At 44.2% G+C, this 22,504-nt stretch overlaps 3 protein-coding genes across 4 annotated transcripts; 1 reads left to right on the top strand and 2 right to left on the bottom strand.

Annotated features, from left to right (window-relative positions):
- Positions 1-82: 82 nt before the first annotated feature.
- Positions 83-2,988, bottom strand: LOC129583065 (uncharacterized). The gene is made up of 5 exons (XM_055474763.1): positions 2,478-2,988; positions 2,274-2,301; positions 2,083-2,168; positions 1,798-2,017; positions 83-1,534 (listed from the first exon to the last, which is right to left on the bottom strand). The coding sequence occupies exons 1-5, from the start codon at positions 2,729-2,731 to the stop codon at positions 932-934; spliced, it is 1,191 nt and encodes a 396-aa protein (XP_055330738.1). The 5' UTR covers positions 2,732-2,988; the 3' UTR covers positions 83-931.
- A 1,319-nt stretch (positions 2,989-4,307) lies between these two features.
- On the top strand, positions 4,308-7,158 carry LOC129583077 (meprin A subunit beta-like). The gene is made up of 5 exons (XM_055474785.1): positions 4,308-4,537; positions 4,771-4,989; positions 5,108-5,237; positions 5,306-5,865; positions 6,242-7,158. Exons 1-5 carry the CDS (start codon positions 4,420-4,422, stop codon positions 7,081-7,083), a joined length of 1,869 nt encoding a protein of 622 aa, XP_055330760.1. The 5' UTR covers positions 4,308-4,419; the 3' UTR covers positions 7,084-7,158.
- An 852-nt stretch (positions 7,159-8,010) lies between these two features.
- Positions 8,011-11,679, bottom strand: LOC129583042 (uncharacterized). 2 transcript variants are annotated; one of them, XM_055474731.1, is made up of 4 exons: positions 11,431-11,679; positions 10,346-10,647; positions 9,404-9,739; positions 8,011-8,848 (listed from the first exon to the last, which is right to left on the bottom strand). In XM_055474731.1, exons 2-4 carry the CDS (start codon positions 10,608-10,610, stop codon positions 8,355-8,357), a joined length of 1,095 nt encoding a protein of 364 aa, XP_055330706.1. In that variant the 5' UTR covers positions 10,611-10,647; positions 11,431-11,679; the 3' UTR covers positions 8,011-8,354. The 2 variants fall into 2 exon arrangements, with proteins under 2 accessions (XP_055330706.1, XP_055330707.1); XM_055474732.1 differs by having other exon boundaries at positions 10,346-10,643.
- Positions 11,680-22,504: the final 10,825 nt, after the last annotated feature.

Below are 22,504 nucleotides of genomic sequence, written 5' to 3'. Positions count from 1 at the left end.
GTACAAGCCCATTTGTACTTGCACATTACAGAATTCTGTACAAGTGTACGTTTATCATGTATGTACACATTAAGCTCTTGTATTTAATAAATCGTCACTATCATCCGGAGGACGTTTACTTGCAAGTTGCTGTTGATGAAACCCAAACTTGCATGTCCGTAGAAATCCAGCCCATTAGGGATTTTTTTCATAAAATAAAATACCACTACCTTCCGGGTATTCAAAAGCAATCGAGCTTAAAGGGGGTGTCAGTAGTGGAGACAAGCACTCCCTGTACTTGCTGCCGTCACCCGGCTGAAGTGTAACATTGCGGCAGTACTTACGGTAAATTCAGGGGCACCATGTTAAACGTTGTGGCTACACACCATGTTGAGCCACAACGTACTCCAGCCGGGTGACGGCAGCAAATACAGGGAATGCTTGCCTCAGCATCTATCAGCCCCTTTTATACAAAAATAGCTGCTAACCACCCGTATCGTTCAGCCGTAAGTTGGGTATCTGTATGCGTATAAACCTCGCAAGTGAGGCTTAATTTCTGGAATCTGATAATCGCAACCATAGCTGCTTTAGTCGACCTTCCATCCTTTCCAGCCCACACAGCTAGAGCTCGAAAAGGTGAATAGCAAATTTTGCAGTCAACCAGGAGGAGCTGTATTATTTCGGTTATCTTTGCTTTATGTTAAGGATGCTGTGTAAGTCGCTGATACGGGAACAGGAACAAATGTAGTTCCTTTCCGTGTGACGATGTCGTCTATCGGCGTCCGTAGGCTCTGGGCTGTGGGCAGCTCCGTTTTTAATAGTTGCAGTAACACCACTAAAGTACGGTTTAACTACCAATCCCCAAAAATAAATACTTAAGCGTTCTGTTAGCGAAGCATATTTCCCGCAGCTACATATTCGACAACTTCCGAACTCCTGAATCTTCATCAATTTAAATCCCCACCGGTTCTGGAGCTTTGTGCGCCGGCTCTGGAGCTTTGTGCGACGAATTCCGCCGCAGGCTGCGCCCACTGGACGTGGACTGGAGGTGTGACCCTGCCGGCGAACTGGCCGGTGGCGGTACTTCACAATACAACAACACATGTAGCGCCCGTTTCAAGTAGGGCGGATTAACCGCACAATACAGGATAAACTGTATGGAATACCCGGCAAATATACTCTGGTTGTACACGCCGGCGAAGATGGAATACTGGTAATCCGTCATCCGTGCCACGCACATCTTCTCCATGATCTGGTAGACCACCACCGGGCTCTTGGTGAGAATGTACAGAAAAGTCGAGGCGGTTAACATGCGGACGGTAGCGGTGGTCTGGGATTTCTTCACATGGGAGCGGATGGAGAAGGTGCGATGGTGACCGTTGGGTTGCTTGCCATGCTCCTCGCGATCGGCTGTCTGCCGTCGCCGAAATATCGGCCGGTTTTCCGTAGGGTTTCCCAGACGGTTTCGTCGCTGGATTTGCTGGATTTTCAGGAAGATGATAACGAAGATGTTTGATGCAAAAATGGCGAAAAAGGTGACTAGTTCGGTAACCGCCTGAAAATATATAAAATTTATTAACCGGTATTCTAATAAACCCTATAATCTGAGCTACGGTTTTCCGCAACCGTTATTTTGCACTCATAACATTAGCATAAAACCGTAGTTTATTTGTATGTTCTTCGCCTATTGAGACGGAAATACCTAATCGTGATTTATTCTTTGCGGTGACCTTTTTTTTCGATAACAGCACTGAACACCACTTGTACCATCGTAATACGTTTCAAACAAGTGGCACTGCAGCATTTTATTTGCCTTACCGTTCCCTTAATGTGAACATTAAGCCACTCAATCTGCCAGTGCTCCGTCAGATTAGTCGGGAATGCCACGGAGGATACTAAGTCAAAGAGCCAGGTGGCCGTTGACAGGACGAGGATGACCACGAGAATAATCCGAGCGCGGCCTATGGTGAACCACGATCTGGCTTTCAAGGGGAATATGGTGCAGAGTACGCGGGTAAAACTGAAGGCCAGCAGAGTCCTGTTAAATTAACAGAATATTAATTTCTACCCCGTCGCGGAATATAGTCCGTACAGATCACTAACCAATCCGAGCATTGTGCTATCGTGTTGCCGACAGCGGCCAGAACGCGGATGAAAGTGGGAAGTGCGTCACCTCTCCAAATGAATCCCTAATACAGATACACGTGACGAGGCAGATAGACCGTAGGTATCACGCTTAGAAAAAATGTCTATCCGCACTTGTCTATCCGTAAAATTGTAGAGCGTTAATTTACCCCGATATACAAACTGAACCACGCCCACCTGCAACATAAAAATAGCACCGTAAATTCCTACCCAGTTTTTTCTACTCTTTTTTCTGAATTATGGTACTTGTAGATAGGTCGGTAGGTAGGTTTTTTGGACGTTATGAGCTGAATTTTGTTGTATCAAAAAGTATTTTTTTATTGCGCATTTTGATTTTGTACGGAAATGCTTACATGCAGGTCAGATCGAACCATGCCAGCCCGACGAGGAAGACCGTCTGGTAGGTGTGAATACTGTGCAGGAGCGCGATGTTCAGCACATTGCCTGTCGTACACAGAAACATCCACAACGGACGCAGCACCTGGTCCGCGTAGATCACGTCGGGATTGTTGAAGACGATGGATTCGTTGCGGTCCGGCCATCCACAGGCGGTGGACGGCGACAAAGCGGGTTCCGTTGTTACGATGGGATCGACAGTATCCTGCATATCAGAGACTTCCCTGCGCTCCAAATATCGCGGCCGATAATTGTGGCAGTTTAATAAGGACCGGATTATTATTAATGGAGTACTGTATCGAAACACTGCAGTACGGGTGTGCTTTCCACTTGAGTCTTGAGATGTTAATTAAAGTGCAAAATTAGATTCTGTCAAGACTGTCAGTCAGGGTAGAGAACGCAGATAGTCAGAAAGAATTACAGAAAATATGAAGTCAATTAACGGAATCGCGGCCGCAGTTGCAACAAATCGTCAACATTGAAAATGCTTGTGTACAACTGTACATACAGCTGTTAAAAGCGGAGAATGTTTATATCCGGAAGGCAGTTGACTTGTCACGGACGCCCGCAGCTATACCGTCTAAATGAGTCGACCGGCGATTCATGGGGGTAATTAAAGTAACGGACATGTCAATTGTTTTTCCACTTGATATTGATTAAAGACAAGACGGAGTGTTCCCGCGATACCCGCCCGCTTTCTACGATGCCGGTAAATAAATATTAACAAAAAGTGTAAGTATGAATTTTTAAATAGGGCAGCCTGCATAGTTTTTGCTTTCCTGATAATCCCATCACTATAATAATGGGCCCTCCCAACTGTATTGCGTTATTTACAACAGTGTTGTATTAAATACCGAAATGCCGCACTGACATAAACTCTTTAAGTAATCGCTTTAATTTCTGTCAGTAATGATGGCTTTATTCCGAATTAGATTAATTTGAGCGAAGCTCGCTTCATACTTACATAGAAATTTATTATGATCTGCAGTTTTTGAGTTGGCTAGCGAAAGCAATAAATCAACGTAGCTAAAGGTTGGGCCGAGATTTATTTTTCAAAGAGCCTTTGGATTAGAGAATATAGCAGTATACTAATACCAAATTTAGAGTACTATAAAACATCGTACTGACAACATTAACCGTCTTTTAAGAAAGTAATAGAGCATCTATTAAGAGTGTGATCTTGCACTGCTACTTGACAGCATCCATTGACGGTCAGTAGCATGCATGTACTGCCTGCTCAGTTCTGTAACGAACACAGACGATGCTTGGCTCACGTTTTCATTGGTCAGGAGAATGTCGTGTCCATTAACTTTTGCATCGGTACGCGTACACTACAGCCAAAATAAATTTCCGTGTATTATATAGGAGTCATCTAATTTATCACATTAACGTTAAACGGTTATGTGCGCATACAGCATCGGCTAAGAGCGGTTCATACAGGGTTTTCGGTTCAGAAAGCGCGGCACACATCCTACACGTGAAGTATACGAAGCCATAGTTCATGCTGGGCCCGGTGACTATGCGACGTCGTTTACAGCCTAAAGAACGGGACAAGTCGCGTGCTTGTGTGTTTGTGGGTGTCGCATTTTGGGGCCATCGGATCTGTGTACGACAGACGCATGAATGCGATCAGCTGCTCTCAGATCGTATCCATGTTTTCGCGTATGCATCATCCGCGGACGGCAGCTAATCTCTGGGTCATCGAAAACATTGACGCGCGTATGAACATCATGGTCAAGCGCCGATCCTTCAAGCCTACCTAAATACTGGCGAGTCAAACTGCATCACGTAAATCATAATAAATTTTGTTACAAATTATGCAGCAAATTGCAAATATTCGTAACTGTTTGTATCGGTACCACACGGCAATCTTGGACTTTTTGATGCTTTTAGATTTCGATGCGCGGTTTTTATTTGCAAAAGAGCGATACCATGTTTTTGAGACCAATGCGTCGCGTTGTCTTGTTACTACTTGTTGCAATTTTAGGCAGGGCGGATGGTGCTCCCGCATCTCTAGGTGGTTAAGTATAACAAGCATCGGTAGGATTAATTAACTAATTAATTATTATTAGCGCAAAATACGAGGTATGCTATTCTGTCAGTTCAGTTCAATATAGCGTGTATGTATGTATGGGTGTAAATATTTCAGTCCAGCTGTAAAGTTAAAAAAGTTTCCGATTTTTTTGAATTTTGCAAACACGGAGAAGAAACCATAGAGAGTTCCATTTGTTACAGCAGATTTTTCTGTAGATTTAGGAGCCATAAAGAAGTCTGCCGGGACATTGTCAACACTGCCACCGTGGCAAGACATACTGTGGCCACCCGCCACTAGCGAGGACGTCGAGACCGACGCCGAAGCCAACCGGCTGGCAGTCCCTTCCGCACTCATTGGCCGCATGCCCAGATACGACTACAACTACTGGAACCACAGTGGAAACTGTGTCCCCTACGAAATGCATTCTGCATTTGGTAAGGAGCGTACACGTCAAGAACCATGTATAAACTATAGAGAGACTGGACGAAATAGTTTATAATATAGCGAACTCCTGCTCGAGAATGCTAACAACTAACTGTATCTGTTGTGCAGATCCTGAGATGCGCCAGCAGATTGAAATTGCCCTGACCGCCATAGAACAGGCAACGCACGGCTGTATCGGATTCAAGCAGCGAGAGCATCAGGAGGAATATATTACGTTCATTCGATCTCGTGCAGCGTTGTATGTATACTCTATGAATCCATAGTCCGATCTCTTAGTTGCAGCGAAAACAGCTACCTCTGTTTCAGATGCACCGCTGAACTAGGAAGGACACCTAGTAAACCGACAAAGGTCATTCTCGGAAAGGGATGCATGGGGAACGGCACGGTCATGCATGAAGTAATCCACGCGCTGGGCTTCTACCATGAACATAGCCGTCCTGATCGCAATTTCTACGTGGATGTGTTTCTGCACAACGCGCAGAAGGGTACAGACGAGCGTAATTTTGACATCCTCCAGGATATGCCGGTATTTAACCTGCCGTACGACTATGAATCCATAATGCACTATGCACCCACGGATTTTGCCTTCAATGCCCAGCAGAGAGTGATCGTGCCGAAGATCCATGCACCGCTGAATATTGGCCATCGCCAGCAGCTGAGCATGCTGGATGTCTTACGACTCAAAATCGCCTACGGATGCCTAGACGAGAACCTGGCACCCGTCAGCAAGAAACTGTCTAATCCATGCAGCACAGAATCATCCAGAGAAGACGAACAGCCGGAACTGATGGCGAGTACCGTTCGCAGTGCATTGGCGTACTTATCGAACAAAGAGCAAGTGGACCCGACCAGAGATTCAAACAGAGGTGGGCTTATTATTTATTTACCGAGTTAAAAATCCGTAATGTTCACTTTACTTTTGCTAATGCAGCATGGGTTACAATAGCTGGTAGCACGTACTTTTCGTCGACCGTCACTATGTACATCGAACAGCCAGTGTCGATTGTCATGGCGGCGACAGTGAAAAAACATAAGGAACCTAAGAAAAAAAGAAACTTGAGAACCTAAGAGACAAAAAAAAACATAAGAAACGAAACCTCAGAAAACCTTGGAAAACCGAAGAAATTTGTGACGTAGTGTGGTTGTGCCGTGTGCGATCGATCTGGTGACGGTCGACGAAGTGCCTGTGTGCCCAACCTCATACATCGCACCGTAAAGGTTTTCGACAAATTTTGCATGCAGATTTCAGAAACCAGCGGATGGAGGTAGTTGCGTCGGAGTCGTTATCGTGGTTCTCCAACAAACCAATGACGAAAGACCAGTGTGCCGCCCAGTTCACGCACAAGTGTTGGCCCATGCAACAAGACGTGGCCACCTGCGCAAGATTCTGGGGTCTTGAGCTGAACTGCGATTCCTCGTTAACCCTCGCTGAGATGCAGCACATTATCGGGGTCCTATCAAAACCCCCAATTCGTCCGGTGCGTGTACAGTTGTACGATGGACCGCTGATCACAAGCAAGAATTTTGCATCCCTACAGAAGCGTGTGGTTCAGTTTACCTTGAAGATCTGTGTCAACGGGCGCACGTCCGGCAAGCTAACGGAACTGAGCTTCACCGAACTCCGAGAATTTCGCTTGCATTCCTGCTACGACTTAGAAATTAAACATGCTGATTTTAAACAGTCGGGGAATCTACAGATAATCATCTTCGAGGAATCAACGATTTTGTCAATTGAAAGGTTGACATTTACGGACCTCCTGCATCTGCGAATTCTCTCCCTGGAATTCGGACCGCTGAAACTGTTGAATTCCGATGATCGCTTCCGCACGCACGTCGAATCCCTCCACTGTCACTGTCGGTTTTCCTGGTTTCGACGGTGGTTGAAGGTTGACAACAAGTTATTGTGGAAAACGGAGCCCGGGGCGATTTATAAGCTGAAGAAAGCGTTTCGTAATACTGGCTTTACAAAAAGGGATCTGTATTTCCCCGTAGACTGTAACAAGCACATTCCATTAAATGCCTCTCTCGTTAATTTCGATGAGTCAGAGTACTCTCTTCATGATACCTATTGCCGTGACAATTAACTTCTCCGATATGCAGCATCTAATAATCCGATAACAAATTGATGGTGTTGAGGCTGAACGTCTTTTATTATTATTAAAAGTTTGGAAAATGATAAAATGGATTGGTTAATGGTGCCGGGTTTCAAGATCACCTACGTCGGGCCCGGTTAGTACTTGGATGGGTGACCGCTTGGGAACACCGGGTGTTGTAGACTTTTTGTTTTCTTAACTGCATGTTGCGTGGACGCTTTTAAAGCCTATAACTCGGTAGTACAAGACTGCAGGTACTATACGAGGACATTTGGGTGCTGTGAACATACCCTGCACGATTAGGCTGCGATGAACAGCTGGTTAGCCGTAGCTCGCAACGCTACTGTTATCACAGTCTGAATGCAAACGGCTATAAATTTAGCCGGCTGTTCATCGCAGCCTAATCGTGCAGGGTATGTTCACAGCACCCAAATGTCCTCGTAGTAACTGTTATCGTTATCACTTATCCAGCTATCCGTACGCAGAAATAGTAATTATGCAGCATGACAAACTCCAACAAATTTTTTTATTCAGAATGCGTTGAACCAGTGCACCTAATACCTATCATATTGTAGCAATAGAATTTGTACAACGTGTAAGACCACCAGTTTCGAATAGTAATGGTCATCAATATTATGCGATTACTTTTGCACCACTCGCTACCTCCGAGTGGAATATTAATGATGTACTGTACGTTGTATGAGTAAGTGCTTACGAGTACATGGTTTGTACCCGTGCGGCGTGCTTGAAATAAGTCGATTTAAAGAAGATTTGAACTTTTATACATTTTACGGTAGCGTACACCATGCAACAGTTGTACGCATCAGTGCTATTATGTATTTGTATCTGTCGATATCTGCTCTACCGTAAACAACGCATATTATAATCAAATTTTATAGTCGCAGCAAATTTTTATAGTCACATAAAACATTGGATTTTGCAAAAATTCACGGAACAAGAGGCATGTTGCAAAACATAATTACTGCACAGCAGTGTGGGTAAAAATGATGATAACTGAATAATAACTACGAGTATTGAGTAATAAGCTCGATGATTATGGCGCAAAGCGGACAACAGCACCATTCATAAAAGCACTGTTCCAACCTTAACCAAGATCTAGAAAACCAAATAATACCATAGAAAAATGAGGTTCAAACATGGCAACCAGGACACGTGCACTCGTATAAAAATGTTGCGGAAAACATAATACACTCCAGAAAACTGAGTAAACTAGTTTCGCGAAACTGTGACCTTTCTATTTTCTAACGGCTGTCGTGCTGCGCAAAGAACGCCTCCTTAGCCGTCATATTCCGCTTGCGCGGCGTCTCCACCTGCCGGCGCGTCTCGGAGATGATCTCGTCGGCCACCACGCGGGTGTCGGGGCGCTGCTTGACCTTGACCTCCTCCTCGGGGGTCTCCGTGTCGGTGATGGGCGCCAGGACCTGCGCGTGCTGGAAGGCCGTGGAGCCGCGCGCCACCGCCGGGATGACCGTCGTGGCGGCGACGTCCGGGGGCGGCGGTGTGATGGTGATCTCCGGGTTGGTCCAGAGTTTGCGCACTTCCGGTCCGGTCTGTTGCAGGAGATGGGTACCGACGATCTGCACCAGCGCCGTCTTGAAACGGGTCATCTCGTCGTCGGATTCCAGGCGGAACCAGTAGGTTTTCAGTTTGTTCTTGGGGGTGCGTTGGGCGATGGCCGCCAGGTGTTCCGAGTTGAGACCGCGCGGCAGTTTCGGGCTGAGATACGCTGGAATGTCTGGAAATTTAAAACCAGCTACAATTACGCAAATCACAGTACAAAAACCTAAACTTCTTTGCAAAGAAATGTGTCTACTTCTTCAAGCTTATTTATTTTTATTTATTTTTTTGAAAATTATTTTGATTTATTCTTAAATGTAGAAAACAATCTCCAGCTAACTGTATTTATTTAAACAAATTTTAAATAGTTCTTTTGAAAAACGCTTTCTTATTTAATTTTTGTTTTTTTAAGTTTGTATTTTTAAAACTTATTGTGCGTATGTTTTTTAAATTTGATTTTTTTAATTTTTAAGATTATTTTAGATTGAATTTAAAATGTAAACATAATATTTTAAACTGCCGCGTATTTTTCGTAATATTTCTACACTTTTTAAATAGGTTCATAATTTTATAACTTCATAAATTCTCGGGAGGTCCACAATACTGCAGTCTTTAAAATTCTTCTTTAGAATTATTTTCTTGCTTATGCCGTTATTTTTTTAAATTTCTATATATGTTTTCTCACTGCGTAAAACGTCTGTTAAATAACTATTATAAAATTACTATGGCTTACCTAAGCAGGCTTGACCGAGAACGACGAATCCAGCCGGGAGCTCCTTCAGGTTAATACTATGCGAATGATCCTTGGCGTCGGCATTCGTCCATTCCAGCACCCCGTCCCGTGTAATCACCGCGTCGACGGGATGCCAGTTGTTCTTGAACAGCCGGAAGCCGTTCTTCAATAGCCGTCCCGAAAACAGCACGGCCTGGGTGGCCGTCGAAGTGGAATCCCGTGCCGACTGCAGTGTGTCTTGCGGGAAACTCACTTTGCGCCCGTCGCTCCCGTCGGTGACGTCCTTCGCGGCGCTCTCATCCAGATCCACCGGCAGCGTCGGAGCAATTTGCATCGCTGAAAATATAATATTTTTGAAATTATAAAATATTTATTATTTTTCTAAAACGCTTTTTTTGACGAGCTGGCCATTTTTAAAATTTTTAAGAAAGTTCAACAAAACAATCTGAAAGCTTTACTGGAAACACGAGGTAACTCAATTCTACGTGTAAATCAATTGCAATATTAAGTATTATATTATGTAAATTAAGTATTACAAAATTCACCATAAAGTAAGTTTGCTTTAGTTTACTTATTGAGCAGGCTAACGAAATGATTCACATTTATAACTACTGATTAAAATGTATAGCGCAAATTTATTTGGTATTTGGAAAACTATATTTTACAAATTTTATAATTTATATAAATGCTGTCATTTTAATTTTTCTTTTTTCTGACAATTTTTAACGTACAGGATTGTATTTTTCTACAGCACGCAACCGTTAAAAATGTTGTGCAATAATTTTGTGCATTTCAGCGGGTCGCAGACGCACCCGGAAGTGGGAACCCACCCAGCTGACGATTAATTAACCGATTAGCGCCGCGCGCGCGGGATCAGTCAAACGGTGATTAATGTGCTGTTTTCAGCCAACAGTGCATTAGCGTCTATGATACTATACATACCCTTGGTGTCGATAATGCGCGCAATTTCCGTGTCATCCCCAACGGCCATACGCGTGGTGATGATCTTGGTGGAGGTGTGGGTGGTGGTCACCTTGGTGACGGTGGATCCCAGGAGGGCCTGGCCCTCCTTGGTCTTGGCCAGGATGCTGGGGATTTCCGCCCGGACCCCGCCCGCGGGGATCACTTCCGTGATGTGGAAGGTGTTGGAGGCGTGGCTGCTGCGTTCCCAGCCGGGGTTAATGGGTTTCGCCACCGCTACGGGCATGTTACTGCGGTTTTGGGTTATGTAATGACGAACCTGTCTAAAAAGGGATATTTTATACAAGTTTGATGTTTTTTTTTAAAATTGATTTCCTTTCAAATATATATTGCTGAATAAAGTTACTTCTACAATATATTTTTTTAAAATAATTTTCCTTTCGAATTCTCATACAGATAGTTTTTGGTAAAATCGGCGTTTTACGTTGCCGTGACGATGCAAGAAAAGTCGAAACAACAAAAAACAAATTAAAAGTTGTTCCCACTGAACTAACGCGTGGGAAAATTTCTCCACCCATAAAACTGTTGATATCCTATTCGAAAACTAAAAAAACCTGCACATAAAATTTTTCCGACTGAATCAAAGCTTGGGAAAATTTCTCCGCCTAAAAAAATGACCCTCCTGGGGGATTTAAAAATGTTTAAATAAAACATACTTTGATGTTCCAGACTGGATTAACGCGTGAGAAACGTTTTCCGCCCGAAGAAATTATTTTTACGCTGCTCAAGAAATAAAAGATCCACAAGAAAAAGAATGTTTTGAGTTGGATTAAATCAAGGAAAATTTTTGTGCGAAAAAGAAAGGCGAATATGCTCCTCGCAATTGCGAGCTAAAAAACCCGCGAATAATAAACGATTTTTTAACGAATTTAAATCGTGGAAAATTGTTCCGTCTAAAAGAAATGCGTATGCTGTTCGAGACTAAAAATCCCAGTAAAACTTTTACCTCATTAAAAACCAGTCCTAAGTTCTTGAAAATTGACGTTTAAAAGGCAAAATTATCCAAACTTCGAACCAAACCCTAGCGTTTCACGGTATCTACTTACTTGGCAAAATGCAGCGTAGAGACACAATCAGCCTGGGCAATCAGCGTATAAAACCGCAGCAGACAGTAGAAATGATCGGGAGGAACGTTAGATATCAAATGAAAACTGGCTTTTCAAGCAGATCGCCAAAGTGGAACAGCAGACGGATCCTTGACGAGCGTTGTATGGAGATTTTTCCACGATTCTCACCCTGAACCACGAAACTGGATAATCAGTATGCAGATGGGAATCACAATCAGCGCGCTCCTTAAGAACACTTCTCCGCAACTGGATGAGCCATGCAATGTATACACGCATCCATGTACACAGCGTATGGCGCATCGCTGCGTCATGTATACTTCCACTGCACCGGCAATATGCTCGGTATATATGATTCATCGCCTGTTATTGATCGCGGTGCCGGGTGTATGGAACCGTCGATAATCCAGTTGAGTAGGCAAATACACTGTGTTGGACGCGGATGGTAATGGGACGCTATAGACGGGTTAATAGTGTCCCCTTCGTGGCATCGATCGATGCCGGTTCGGAGTTGGCTGTTATATGCTGAACTGCTAGAATGTGTACAAGCTTAACCCGTAATTTCTGACGTAAAGGTACAAATAATAACATGGGGTACGCGTTACTACTAGTAAAAAATATTTATGTTTTTATGTGTATTTATATGTATGTATATGTATGTATATGATGTATTTATAAATATACTGTAATTACAAGTAGACTGCGGCCGACAGCGTGGCCTCGTAAGTTATGCACCTCCGGTGCATACGATTGTCTGTAATACTGTAGACCGTCAGCAGGTGGCCCATTAGTCATTTTCTATTGATTTGTTCGGGAAAATATAATTTTATCCTTTAAATGATTACTCCGTGTTAATGCGTAATCGACAGATTTCTAGAAAAAACAGGACATGTTTCCGATTGAAATTCTGTGTTGATATGTTTTGGTTCCAAATATAACTGGTTGCCATTTTTATTCTGCGAACAATGTAAAATTTTTTGAATGAACACAGAATTTTGACAAAAAACAAAAAGGAATACAAATGAGAAAAATTACAGCAATTAAACAAAACAACGAAAGTTATCAAAATTAAACTACATAGTTTTGGCAGTATTACGTTTTTTGGTTTTCTTATTTTAAACAGCAATGCGATACCTATTCGCACATCGTCGTTTGTAGGGAATGTTCCCAGACACGGAGCGGGCAACGCATTCAACCAGGCTCCAGAGTCTTTGTTTAGTGCAGCCAGCAAGACAGCCCTGTTACGTTTGTTTCCTTTTGTACTAGACATAAGAATGGCAATGTTCCGCTCAATCATTGGTGCATCCCATGCGTACTGAAACTTCCGAGTGATATCTCCTGGGATCTCAAAGTGCATACGCTGTAGCCGTTTATTCGGTTGGGTTCTCTATTAAAAAATATGAGCACTCCAGTTGAGTTATTGTTTTGAACACAACGATTGGCCAAGCAGTATTCCTTTAGTATAAAGCAATTTGGTGGTTATGTATCAAGTAATGCAGCGAAGTACTTTGCAGTATATCAGTATTACTGACATGAGAAGTACTTTCTTTATCTAAATTAAACAACTACTTGTATTCATTTGACAGATTTGCACAGGTAACATGTTGGTAACGAGCTCGTTACAACGGTTACTGAGTGTTACGTCCCGGCACACTCCAAAAAACTCGGACATACAACAGTTTCCAAATTCAATCAAGTTTAGAGACATTGCTAAACAAAAACTGAAAAGCGGTTGAAAAGCGTCCCATGCGTATAACCAAATTTCATGAGCATCATTGTTATAACGGTACCGAGCAGTACGTCTCGGTACTACCCAGGCAAACCAAACATTGTCCAATTTTACAGTTTTTATTCGTTTTGAAAACTCCGCTATTAAAAAAGTGCAAAACCGTTGAATACCATCTCCTGCGTATATTGGAGTCTCATGAGCATTATTGTTATAACGGTACCGAGTCGTACGTCCCAGTGCTGCCCAAGTAAACCAGGCGTGGCGGACGTTCGTATCAGGTAGGTACCACCCCTTCCTAATCATATAAGTATTACAGACATAACAGACATAATAACGCCCACCGACCAATCCGGATCGTCCGAAGGCGGGGTTTAAGTGAAAATGGCCCGGTGGCACAAAAACTATCCGTTTTATGGACCATTTTGATCAGTTTCTCTTCCTGAGTTCAAAAAAATAAAAGATTTCGATATCTGACCCCATGACCTTTGGTAACGGTAGCGTTACCATTGTAATATATATGGTTACCATATGTTACCAAGTCCAAAGCACCCCTATTTGACTTCCCACACAGTCTGCTGTGATTGCCAAGTCGTTAGCTTCATTTGCGACGCTGTTTGCAACAGTTTGCTCTGTTAACTTTGTTGGTAACCGTTACCACCATGGTAACGGTGCCCGTTACCACTATAATAACGGTACCCGTTACTACAGTGATAGCGGTACCGCTATCACTGTTGTACTAATTCGTTATTAAATTAGTTGCGGTACCCGCTACTAATGTAACTACTAAAACGGGTACCAAATGATAGCAGTATCAGCTACCACCGTTGTAACGGTACTTGTTACCGCAGTGGTTACCATGACATATGGTCGGTTACCTAGTAATTCACTTGTAACGCTTAAGATTTTTATTTTATTTGATTTGCCACGCTTTTCTGAGCAGAAATAGTGTGAAATACTTCTTGGTCACTTCTTGTGGTTACGTGTTACCTACGTAACTGGGTTAGTGGGCGTGGCTTAGAGGGTTTTGGTAATTTTAGATTTGAACGCCGTTTTGGATAGACAGGATGTATTAGTTTTTCTGGTTACGTGTTACCTATGTAACTGGGTTTGTGGGCGTGGCTTAATAGGTTTCGGTAATTTCAAACTTTAACGTTGTTTTTTATGGACAGGTACTATTAGTTTTTCTTCCTGAGTCAGAAACCGGTTAGAGGTCACCCGGGTGACCTTTCCTAACCATAGATTCGGTGGTCACGTGACCATTTATAGTGTATAACTATGGCGGGTGACCTTTTGAAAAAATGTCTTTGCTGGCTACCCAAAATAATTTGACGCGAGAAAAAAGGTTCACTAGTTCGTTTTCGGGTCTGATGGTCGGTTCAGCCGGTTCATCGAATTCTTGAATACGGCTGAACGCAATGAATCTTGAGATTTGCAAATGTAAGGTCACATTTAGTACCGGCCGCTTTAATGACGGAAACTTTTGCGGTGGGTCAGAGTGGGCGTGGCGGACGTTCGTATCAGGTAGGTACCACCCCTTCCTAATCATATAAGTATTACAGACATAACAGACATAATAACGCCCACCGACCAATCCGGATCGTCCGAAGGCGGGGTTTAAGTGAAAATGGCCCGGTGGCACAAAAACTATCCGTTTTATGGACCATTTTGATCAGTTTCTCTTCCTGAGTTCAAAAGTAAATAATAACGCCCACCGACCAATCCTGATCGTCCGAAGGCGGGGTTTAAGTGAAAATGGCCCGGTGGCACAAAAACTATGTGTTCTATGGACGGTTTTGATCAGTTTCTCTTTCTGAGTCCGAAAAAGTAAAAGATTTTGGTATCTAACCCCATGACCTTTGGTAACGGTAGCGGTACCATTGTAATATATATGGTTACCATATGTAACCAAGTCCAAAGCACCCTATTTGACTTCCCGTACAGTCTGCTGTGATTGCAAAGCCGTTATCTTAGTTTGCGACGCCGCTAGCAATCGTTTGCTCTGTAAACATTGTTGGTAACATGTTGTCACCATGGTAACGGTGCCCGTTACCACTTTAATAACGGTACCCGTTACTACAATGATAGCGGTAGTACAGGTTTTCGTTATTAAATTAGTAGCGGTGCCCGCTACTAATGTGACTAATAAAACGGTAACCAAAACGATATCAGTATCAGCTACCACCGTTGTAACGGTACCTGTTACTGCAGTGGTTACCATGACATAGGTCGGTTACCTAGTAATTCACTGGTAACGGTAAAGATTTTTATTTTATTTGATTTGTCACGTTTTTGTGAGCAGGAATAGTATGAAATACTTGTTGGTCACTACTTGTGGTTGCGTGTTACCTATGTAACTGGGTTTGTGGGCGTGGCTTAATAGGTTTCGGTAATTTCAAACTTTAACGTTGTTTTTTATGGACAGGTACTATTAGTTTTTCTTCCTGAGTCAGAAACCGGTTAGAGGTCACCCGGGTGACCTTTCCTAACCATAGATTCGGTGGTCACGTGACCATTTATAGTGTATAACTATGGCGGGTGACCTTTTGAAAAATGTCTTTGCTGGCTACCCAAAATAATTTGACGCGAGAAAAAAGGTTCACTAGTTCGTTTTCGGGTCTGATGGTCGGTTCAGCCGGTTCATCGAATTCTTGAATACGGCTGAACGCAATGAATCTTGAGATTTGCAAATGTAAGGTCACATTTAGTACCGGCCGCTTTAATGACGGAAACTTTTGCGGTGGGTCAGAGTGGGCGTGGCGGACGTTCGTATCAGGTAGGTACCACCCCTTCCTAATCATATAAGTATTACAGACATAATAACGCCCACCGACCAATCCTGATCGTCCGAAGGCGGGGTTTAAGTGAAAATGGCCCGGTGGCACAAAAACTATGTGTTCTATGGACGGTTTTGATCAGTTTCTCTTTCTGAGTCCGAAAAGTAAAAGATTTTGGTATCTAACCCCATGACCTTTGGTAACGGTAGCGGTACCATTGTAATATATATGGTTACCATATGTAACCAAGTCCAAAGCACCCTATTTGACTTCCCGTACAGTCTGCTGTGATTGCAAAGCCGTTATCTTAGTTTGCGACGCCGCTAGCAATCGTTTGCTCTGTAAACATTGTTGGTAACTTGTTGTCACCATGGTAACGGTGCCCGTTACCACTTTAATAACGGTACCCGTTACTACAATGATAGCGGTAGTACAGGTTTTCGTTATTAAATTAGTAGCGGTGCCCGCTACTAATGTGACTAATAAAACGGTAACCAAAACGATATCAGTATCAGCTACCACCGTTGTAACGGTACCTGTTACTGCAGTGGTTACCATGACATAGGGTCGGTTACCTAGTAATTCACTGGTAACGGTAAAGATTTTTATTTTATTTGATTTGTCACGTTTTTGTGAGCAGGAATAGTATGAAATACTTGTTGGTCACTACTTGTGGTTGCGTGTTACCTATGTAACTGGGTTTGTGGGCGTGGCTTAATAGGTTTCGGTAATTTCAAACTTTAACGTTGTTTTTTATGGACAGGTACTATTAGTTTTTCTTCCTGAGTCAGAAACCGGTTAGAGGTCACCCGGGTGACCTTTCCTAACCATAGATTCGGTGGTCACGTGACCATTTATAGTGTATAACTATGGCGGGTGACCTTTTGAAAAAATGTCTTTGCTGGCTACCCAAAATAATTTGACGCGAGAAAAAAGGTTCACTAGTTCGTTTTCGGGTCTGATGGTCGGTTCAGCCGGTTCATCGAATTCTTGAATACGGCTGAACGCAATGAATCTTGAGATTTGCAAATGTAAGGTCACATTTAGTACCGGCCGCTTTAATGACGGAAACTTTTGCGGTGGGTCAGAGTGGGCGTGGCGGACGTTCGTATCAGGTAGGTACCACCCCTTCCTAATCATATAAGTATTACAGACATAATAACGCCCACCGACCAATCCTGATCGTCCGAAGGCGGGGTTTAAGTGAAAATGGCCCGGTGGCACAAAAACTATGTGTTCTATGGACGGTTTTGATCAGTTTCTCTTTCTGAGTCCGAAAAAGTAAAAGATTTTGGTATCTAACCCCATGACCTTTGGTAACGGTAGCGGTACCATTGTAATATATATGGTTACCATATGTAACCAAGTCCAAAGCACCCTATTTGACTTCCCGTACAGTCTGCTGTGATTGCAAAGCCGTTATCTTAGTTTGCGACGCCGCTAGCAATCGTTTGCTCTGTAAACATTGTTGGTAACTTGTTGTCACCATGGTAACGGTGCCCGTTACCACTTTAATAACGGTACCCGTTACTACAATGATAGCGGTAGTACAGGTTTTCGTTATTAAATTAGTAGCGGTGCCCGCTACTAATGTGACTAATAAAACGGTAACCAAAACGATATCAGTATCAGCTACCACCGTTGTAACGGTACCTGTTACTGCAGTGGTTACCATGACATAGGGTCGGTTACCTAGTAATTCACTGGTAACGGTAAAGATTTTTATTTTATTTGATTTGTCACGTTTTTGTGAGCAGGAATAGTATGAAATACTTGTTGGTCACTACTTGTGGTTGCGTGTTACCTATGTAACTGGGTTTGTGGGCGTGGCTTAATAGGTTTCGGTAATTTCAAACTTTAACGTTGTTTTTATGGACAGGTACTATTAGTTTTTCTTCCTGAGTCAGAAACCGGTTAGAGGTCACCCGGGTGACCTTTCCTAACCATAGATTCGGTGGTCACGTGACCATTTATAGTGTATAACTATGGCGGGTGACCTTTTGAAAAATGTCTTTGCTGGCTACCCAAAATAATTTGACGCGAGAAAAAAGGTTCACTAGTTCGTTTTCGGGTCTGATGGTCGGTTCAGCCGGTTCATCGAATTCTTGAATACGGCTGAACGCAATGAATCTTGAGATTTGCAAATGTAAGGTCACATTTAGTACCGGCCGCTTTAATGACGGAAACTTTTGCGGTGGGTCAGAGTGGGCGTGGCGGACGTTCGTATCAGGTAGGTACCACCCCTTCCTAATCATATAAGTATTACAGACATAATAACGCCCACCGACCAATCCTGATCGTCCGAAGGCGGGGTTTAAGTGAAAATGGCCCGGTGGCACAAAACTATGTGTTCTATGGACGGTTTTGATCAGTTTCTCTTTCTGAGTCCGAAAAAGTAAAAGATTTTGGTATCTAACCCCATGACCTTTGGTAACGGTAGCGGTACCATTGTAATATATATGGTTACCATATGTAACCAAGTCCAAAGCACCCCTATTTGACTTCCCGTACAGTCTGCTGTGATTGCAAAGCCGTTATCTTAGTTTGCGACGCCGCTAGCAATCGTTTGCTCTGTAAACATTGTTGGTAACTTGTTGTCACCATGGTAACGGTGCCCGTTACCACTTTAATAACGGTACCCGTTACTACAATGATAGCGGTAGTACAGGTTTTCGTTATTAAATTAGTAGCGGTGCCCGCTACTAATGTGACTAATAAAACGGTAACCAAAACGATATCAGTATCAGCTACCACCGTTGTAACGGTACCTGTTACTGCAGTGGTTACCATGACATAGGGTCGGTTACCTAGTAATTCACTGGTAACGGTAAAGATTTTTATTTTATTTGATTTGTCACGTTTTTGTGAGCAGGAATAGTATGAAATACTTGTTGGTCACTACTTGTGGTTGCGTGTTACCTATGTAACTGGGTTTGTGGGCGTGGCTTAATAGGTTTCGGTAATTTCAAACTTTAACGTTGTTTTTTATGGACAGGTACTATTAGTTTTTCTTCCTGAGTCAGAAACCGGTTAGAGGTCACCCGGGTGACCTTTCCTAACCATAGATTCGGTGGTCACGTGACCATTTATAGTGTATAACTATGGCGGGTGACCTTTTGAAAAAAGTCTTTGCTGGCTACCCAAAATAATTTGACGCGAGAAAAAAGGTTCACTAGTTCGTTTTCGGGTCTGATGGTCGGTTCAGCCGGTTCATCGAATTCTTGAATACGGCTGAACGCAATGAATCTTGAGATTTGCAAATGTAAGGTCACATTTAGTACCGGCCGCTTTAATGACGGAAACTTTTGCGGTGGGTCAGAGTGGGCGTGGCGGACGTTCGTATCAGGTAGGTACCACCCCTTCCTAATCATATAAGTATTACAGACATAACAGACATAATAACGCCCACCGACCAATCCGGATCGTCGGGAGGCGGAGTTTAACGGGTCTCGGCCCCATAGCAGTAAAGCATATGCGTTAAATGGACCGTTTAGCTCAGTTTTTCTTCGGAAGCTCGAAAATGCGAAAAAATTTTAAGGTCGGACCGCGTGACCTTAGGCAACGGCACACCATAGGACCGGGGACCAGGACCGGCTCCCGGTCCGGCGGAAGTACAGGAATCCGATACTACAGTAACCCCACGGACCGGAGCGGGCCCCGGTCCGGCGGAAGTACTGGTGTCCGGTATCACAGTAGCCCCGCGGACCGGGGCGGCCCCCGGTCCGGCGGAAGTACCGCAGCCCGGTATTACAGTAACCGCGCGGACCGGGGCGGGCCCCGGTCCGGCGGAAGTACCGCAGACCGGTATTACAGTAGCCCCGCGGACCGGGGCGGGCCCCGGTCCGGCTGGAGTACTGTAATCCAGTATTACGTAAGTCCACGGACCGGGACGGCGGCCGGGCCGGCGGAAGTACGGGATTCAAGTAATACAGTAATTCCGGGGACCGGGGACCGGTCCCTGGTCCGGCGGTACTGAATTGTCCAGTAACACAATCATACCGCGGTTCAGGCGGGTGTACTTCCGGTAGCCGGAAGTGTTTCTGGATTTCGGTTCAGGTTTGAATTCAAACTTGGGTTTTACGTACTGGTCGACTCGGTTTCTCTTCCCGAGTCTGAAAGTGTAAAAATATCGAAAGGGTGACCTTTGCTTATTACAGATTCCGTAGTCACGTGACCATTTATAGTGTATAACTATGGCGGGTGACCTTTTGGAAAAAGTATTTGCCGACTACCTCACATGATTTAACGCGAGAAAAAGAATCACCAGGTGGTCTATCGGTCCGATAGTCGGTTCAGCCGGTTCATCGAAATCTCGAATTTGGATGAACTCAATGAATCTTGAGATTTGGAAATGTAAGGTCACATTTAGACATATAAGTATTACAGACATAACAGACATAATAACGCCCCCCGACCAATCCGGATCGTCGGGAGGCGGGGTTTAACGGGTCTCGGCCCCATAGCAGTAAAGCATATGCGTTATATGGACCGTTTAGCTCAGTTTTTCTTCGGAAGCTCGAAAATGCAAAAAATTTTGAGGTCGGACCGCGTGACCTTTAGCAACGGCACACCATAGGACCGGGGACCGGGACCGGCTCCCGGTCCGGCGGAAGTACAGGAATCCGGTACTACAGTAACCCCACGGACCGGGGCGGCACCCGGTCCGGCGGAAATGCCGGAGACCTGTATTAGAGTAGCCCCGCGGACCGGGGCGGGCCCCGGTCCGGCTGAGTACTGTAATCCAGTATTACGTTAAGTCCACGGACCGGGACGGCGGCCGGGCCGGCGGAAGTACGGGATTCAAGTAAAACAGTAATTCCGGGGATCGGGGACCGGTCCCTGGTCCGGCGGTACTGAATTGTCCAGTAACACAATCGTACCGCGGTTCAGGCGGGTGTACTTCCGGTAGCCGGAAGTGTTTCTGGATTTAGGTCCAGGTTTGAACTCAAACTTAAGTTTTACGTACTGGTCGACTCAGTTTCTCTTCCCGAGTCTGAAAGTGTAAAAATATCGAAAGGGTGACCTTTGCTTATTACAGATTCGGTAGTCACGTGACCATTTATAGTGTATAACTATGGCGGGTGACCTTTTGGAAAAAAGTTTTTGCCGACTTCCCAAAATGATTTGACGTGAGAAAAAAGGATCACCAGGTGGTTTCTCGGTTTGATAGTCGGTTCAGCCTGTTCACCGAAATCGCGAATTTGGATGAACGCAATGAATCTTCAGATTTGGAAATGTAAGGTCACATTTAGTACCGGCCGCTTTAATGACGGAAACTTTTGGGGTGGGTCAGAATGGGTGTGGCGGACCTTCGTATCAAAACGGCACCCCCCATTTCGATCTATATAAGTATTACAGACATAATAACGCCCCCCGACCAATCCGGATCGTCGGGAGGCGGGGTTTAACGGGTCTCGGCCCCATAGCAGTAAAGCATATGCGTTATATGGACCGTTTAGCTCAGTTTTTCTTCGGAAGCTCGAAAATGCAAAAAATTTTGAGGTCGGACCGCGTGACCTTTAGCAACGGCACACCATAGGACCGGGGACCGGGACCGGCTCCCGGTCCGGCGGAAGTACAGGAATCCGGTACTACAGTAACCCCACGGACCGGGGCGGCACCCGGTCCGGCGGAAATGCCGGAGACCTGTATTAGAGTAGCCCCGCGGACCGGGGCGGGCCCCGGTCCGGCTGGAGTACTGTAATCCAGTATTACGTTAAGTCCACGGACCGGGACGGCGGCCGGGCCGGCGGAAGTACGGGATTCAAGTAAAACAGTAATTCCGGGGATCGGGGACCGGTCCCTGGTCCGGCGGTACTGAATTGTCCAGTAACACAATCGTACCGCGGTTCAGGCGGGTGTACTTCCGGTAGCCGGAAGTGTTTCTGGATTTAGGTCCAGGTTTGAACTCAAACTTGAGTTTTACGTACTGGTCGACTCGGTTTCTCTTCCCGAGTCTGAAAGTGTAAAAATATCAAAAGGGTGACCTTTGCTTATTACAGATTCGGTAGTCACGTGACCGTTTATAGTGTATAACTATGGCGGGTGACCTTTTGGAAAAAAGTTTTTGCCGACTACCCAAAATGATTCGACGCGAGAAAAAAGGATCACCAGGTGGTTTTTCGGTCTGATAGTGGGTTCAGCCGGTTCATCGAAATCTCGAAATCGGGTGAACGCAATGAATCACGTGATTTGGAAATGTAAGGTCACATTTAGTACCGGACGCTTTAATGACGGAAACTTTTGGGGTGGGTCAGAATGGGTGTGGCGGACCTTCGTATCAAAACGGCACCCCCCAATTTCGATCTATATAAGTATTACAGACATAATATAATATAATATATTTGCATATTCACATAAATGTATAATATATATAATATACTGTAATATATTATATATGTACGTATATTATGTTATTTGAAGCGCTGAGTTCAAATCTGAAAACAGATTTCAAAAAAAATTTCACCGAAAAAAGTTACCGGTTACCGGCAACTACAACTTGACATATTTTTTAGATCTCGATAACTAAACCGTAAAATCGTCTGAAACTGAA

Source organism: Paramacrobiotus metropolitanus, unplaced genomic scaffold, assembly GCF_019649055.1.
Source record: "Paramacrobiotus metropolitanus isolate TYO unplaced genomic scaffold, Prichtersi_v1.0 Parri_scaffold0000009, whole genome shotgun sequence".
NCBI lineage: Eukaryota > Metazoa > Tardigrada > Eutardigrada > Parachela > Macrobiotidae > Paramacrobiotus > Paramacrobiotus metropolitanus.
Note: the sequence above shows the minus strand (reverse complement) of the source record. Positions and strands in the feature narration are given on the sequence as shown.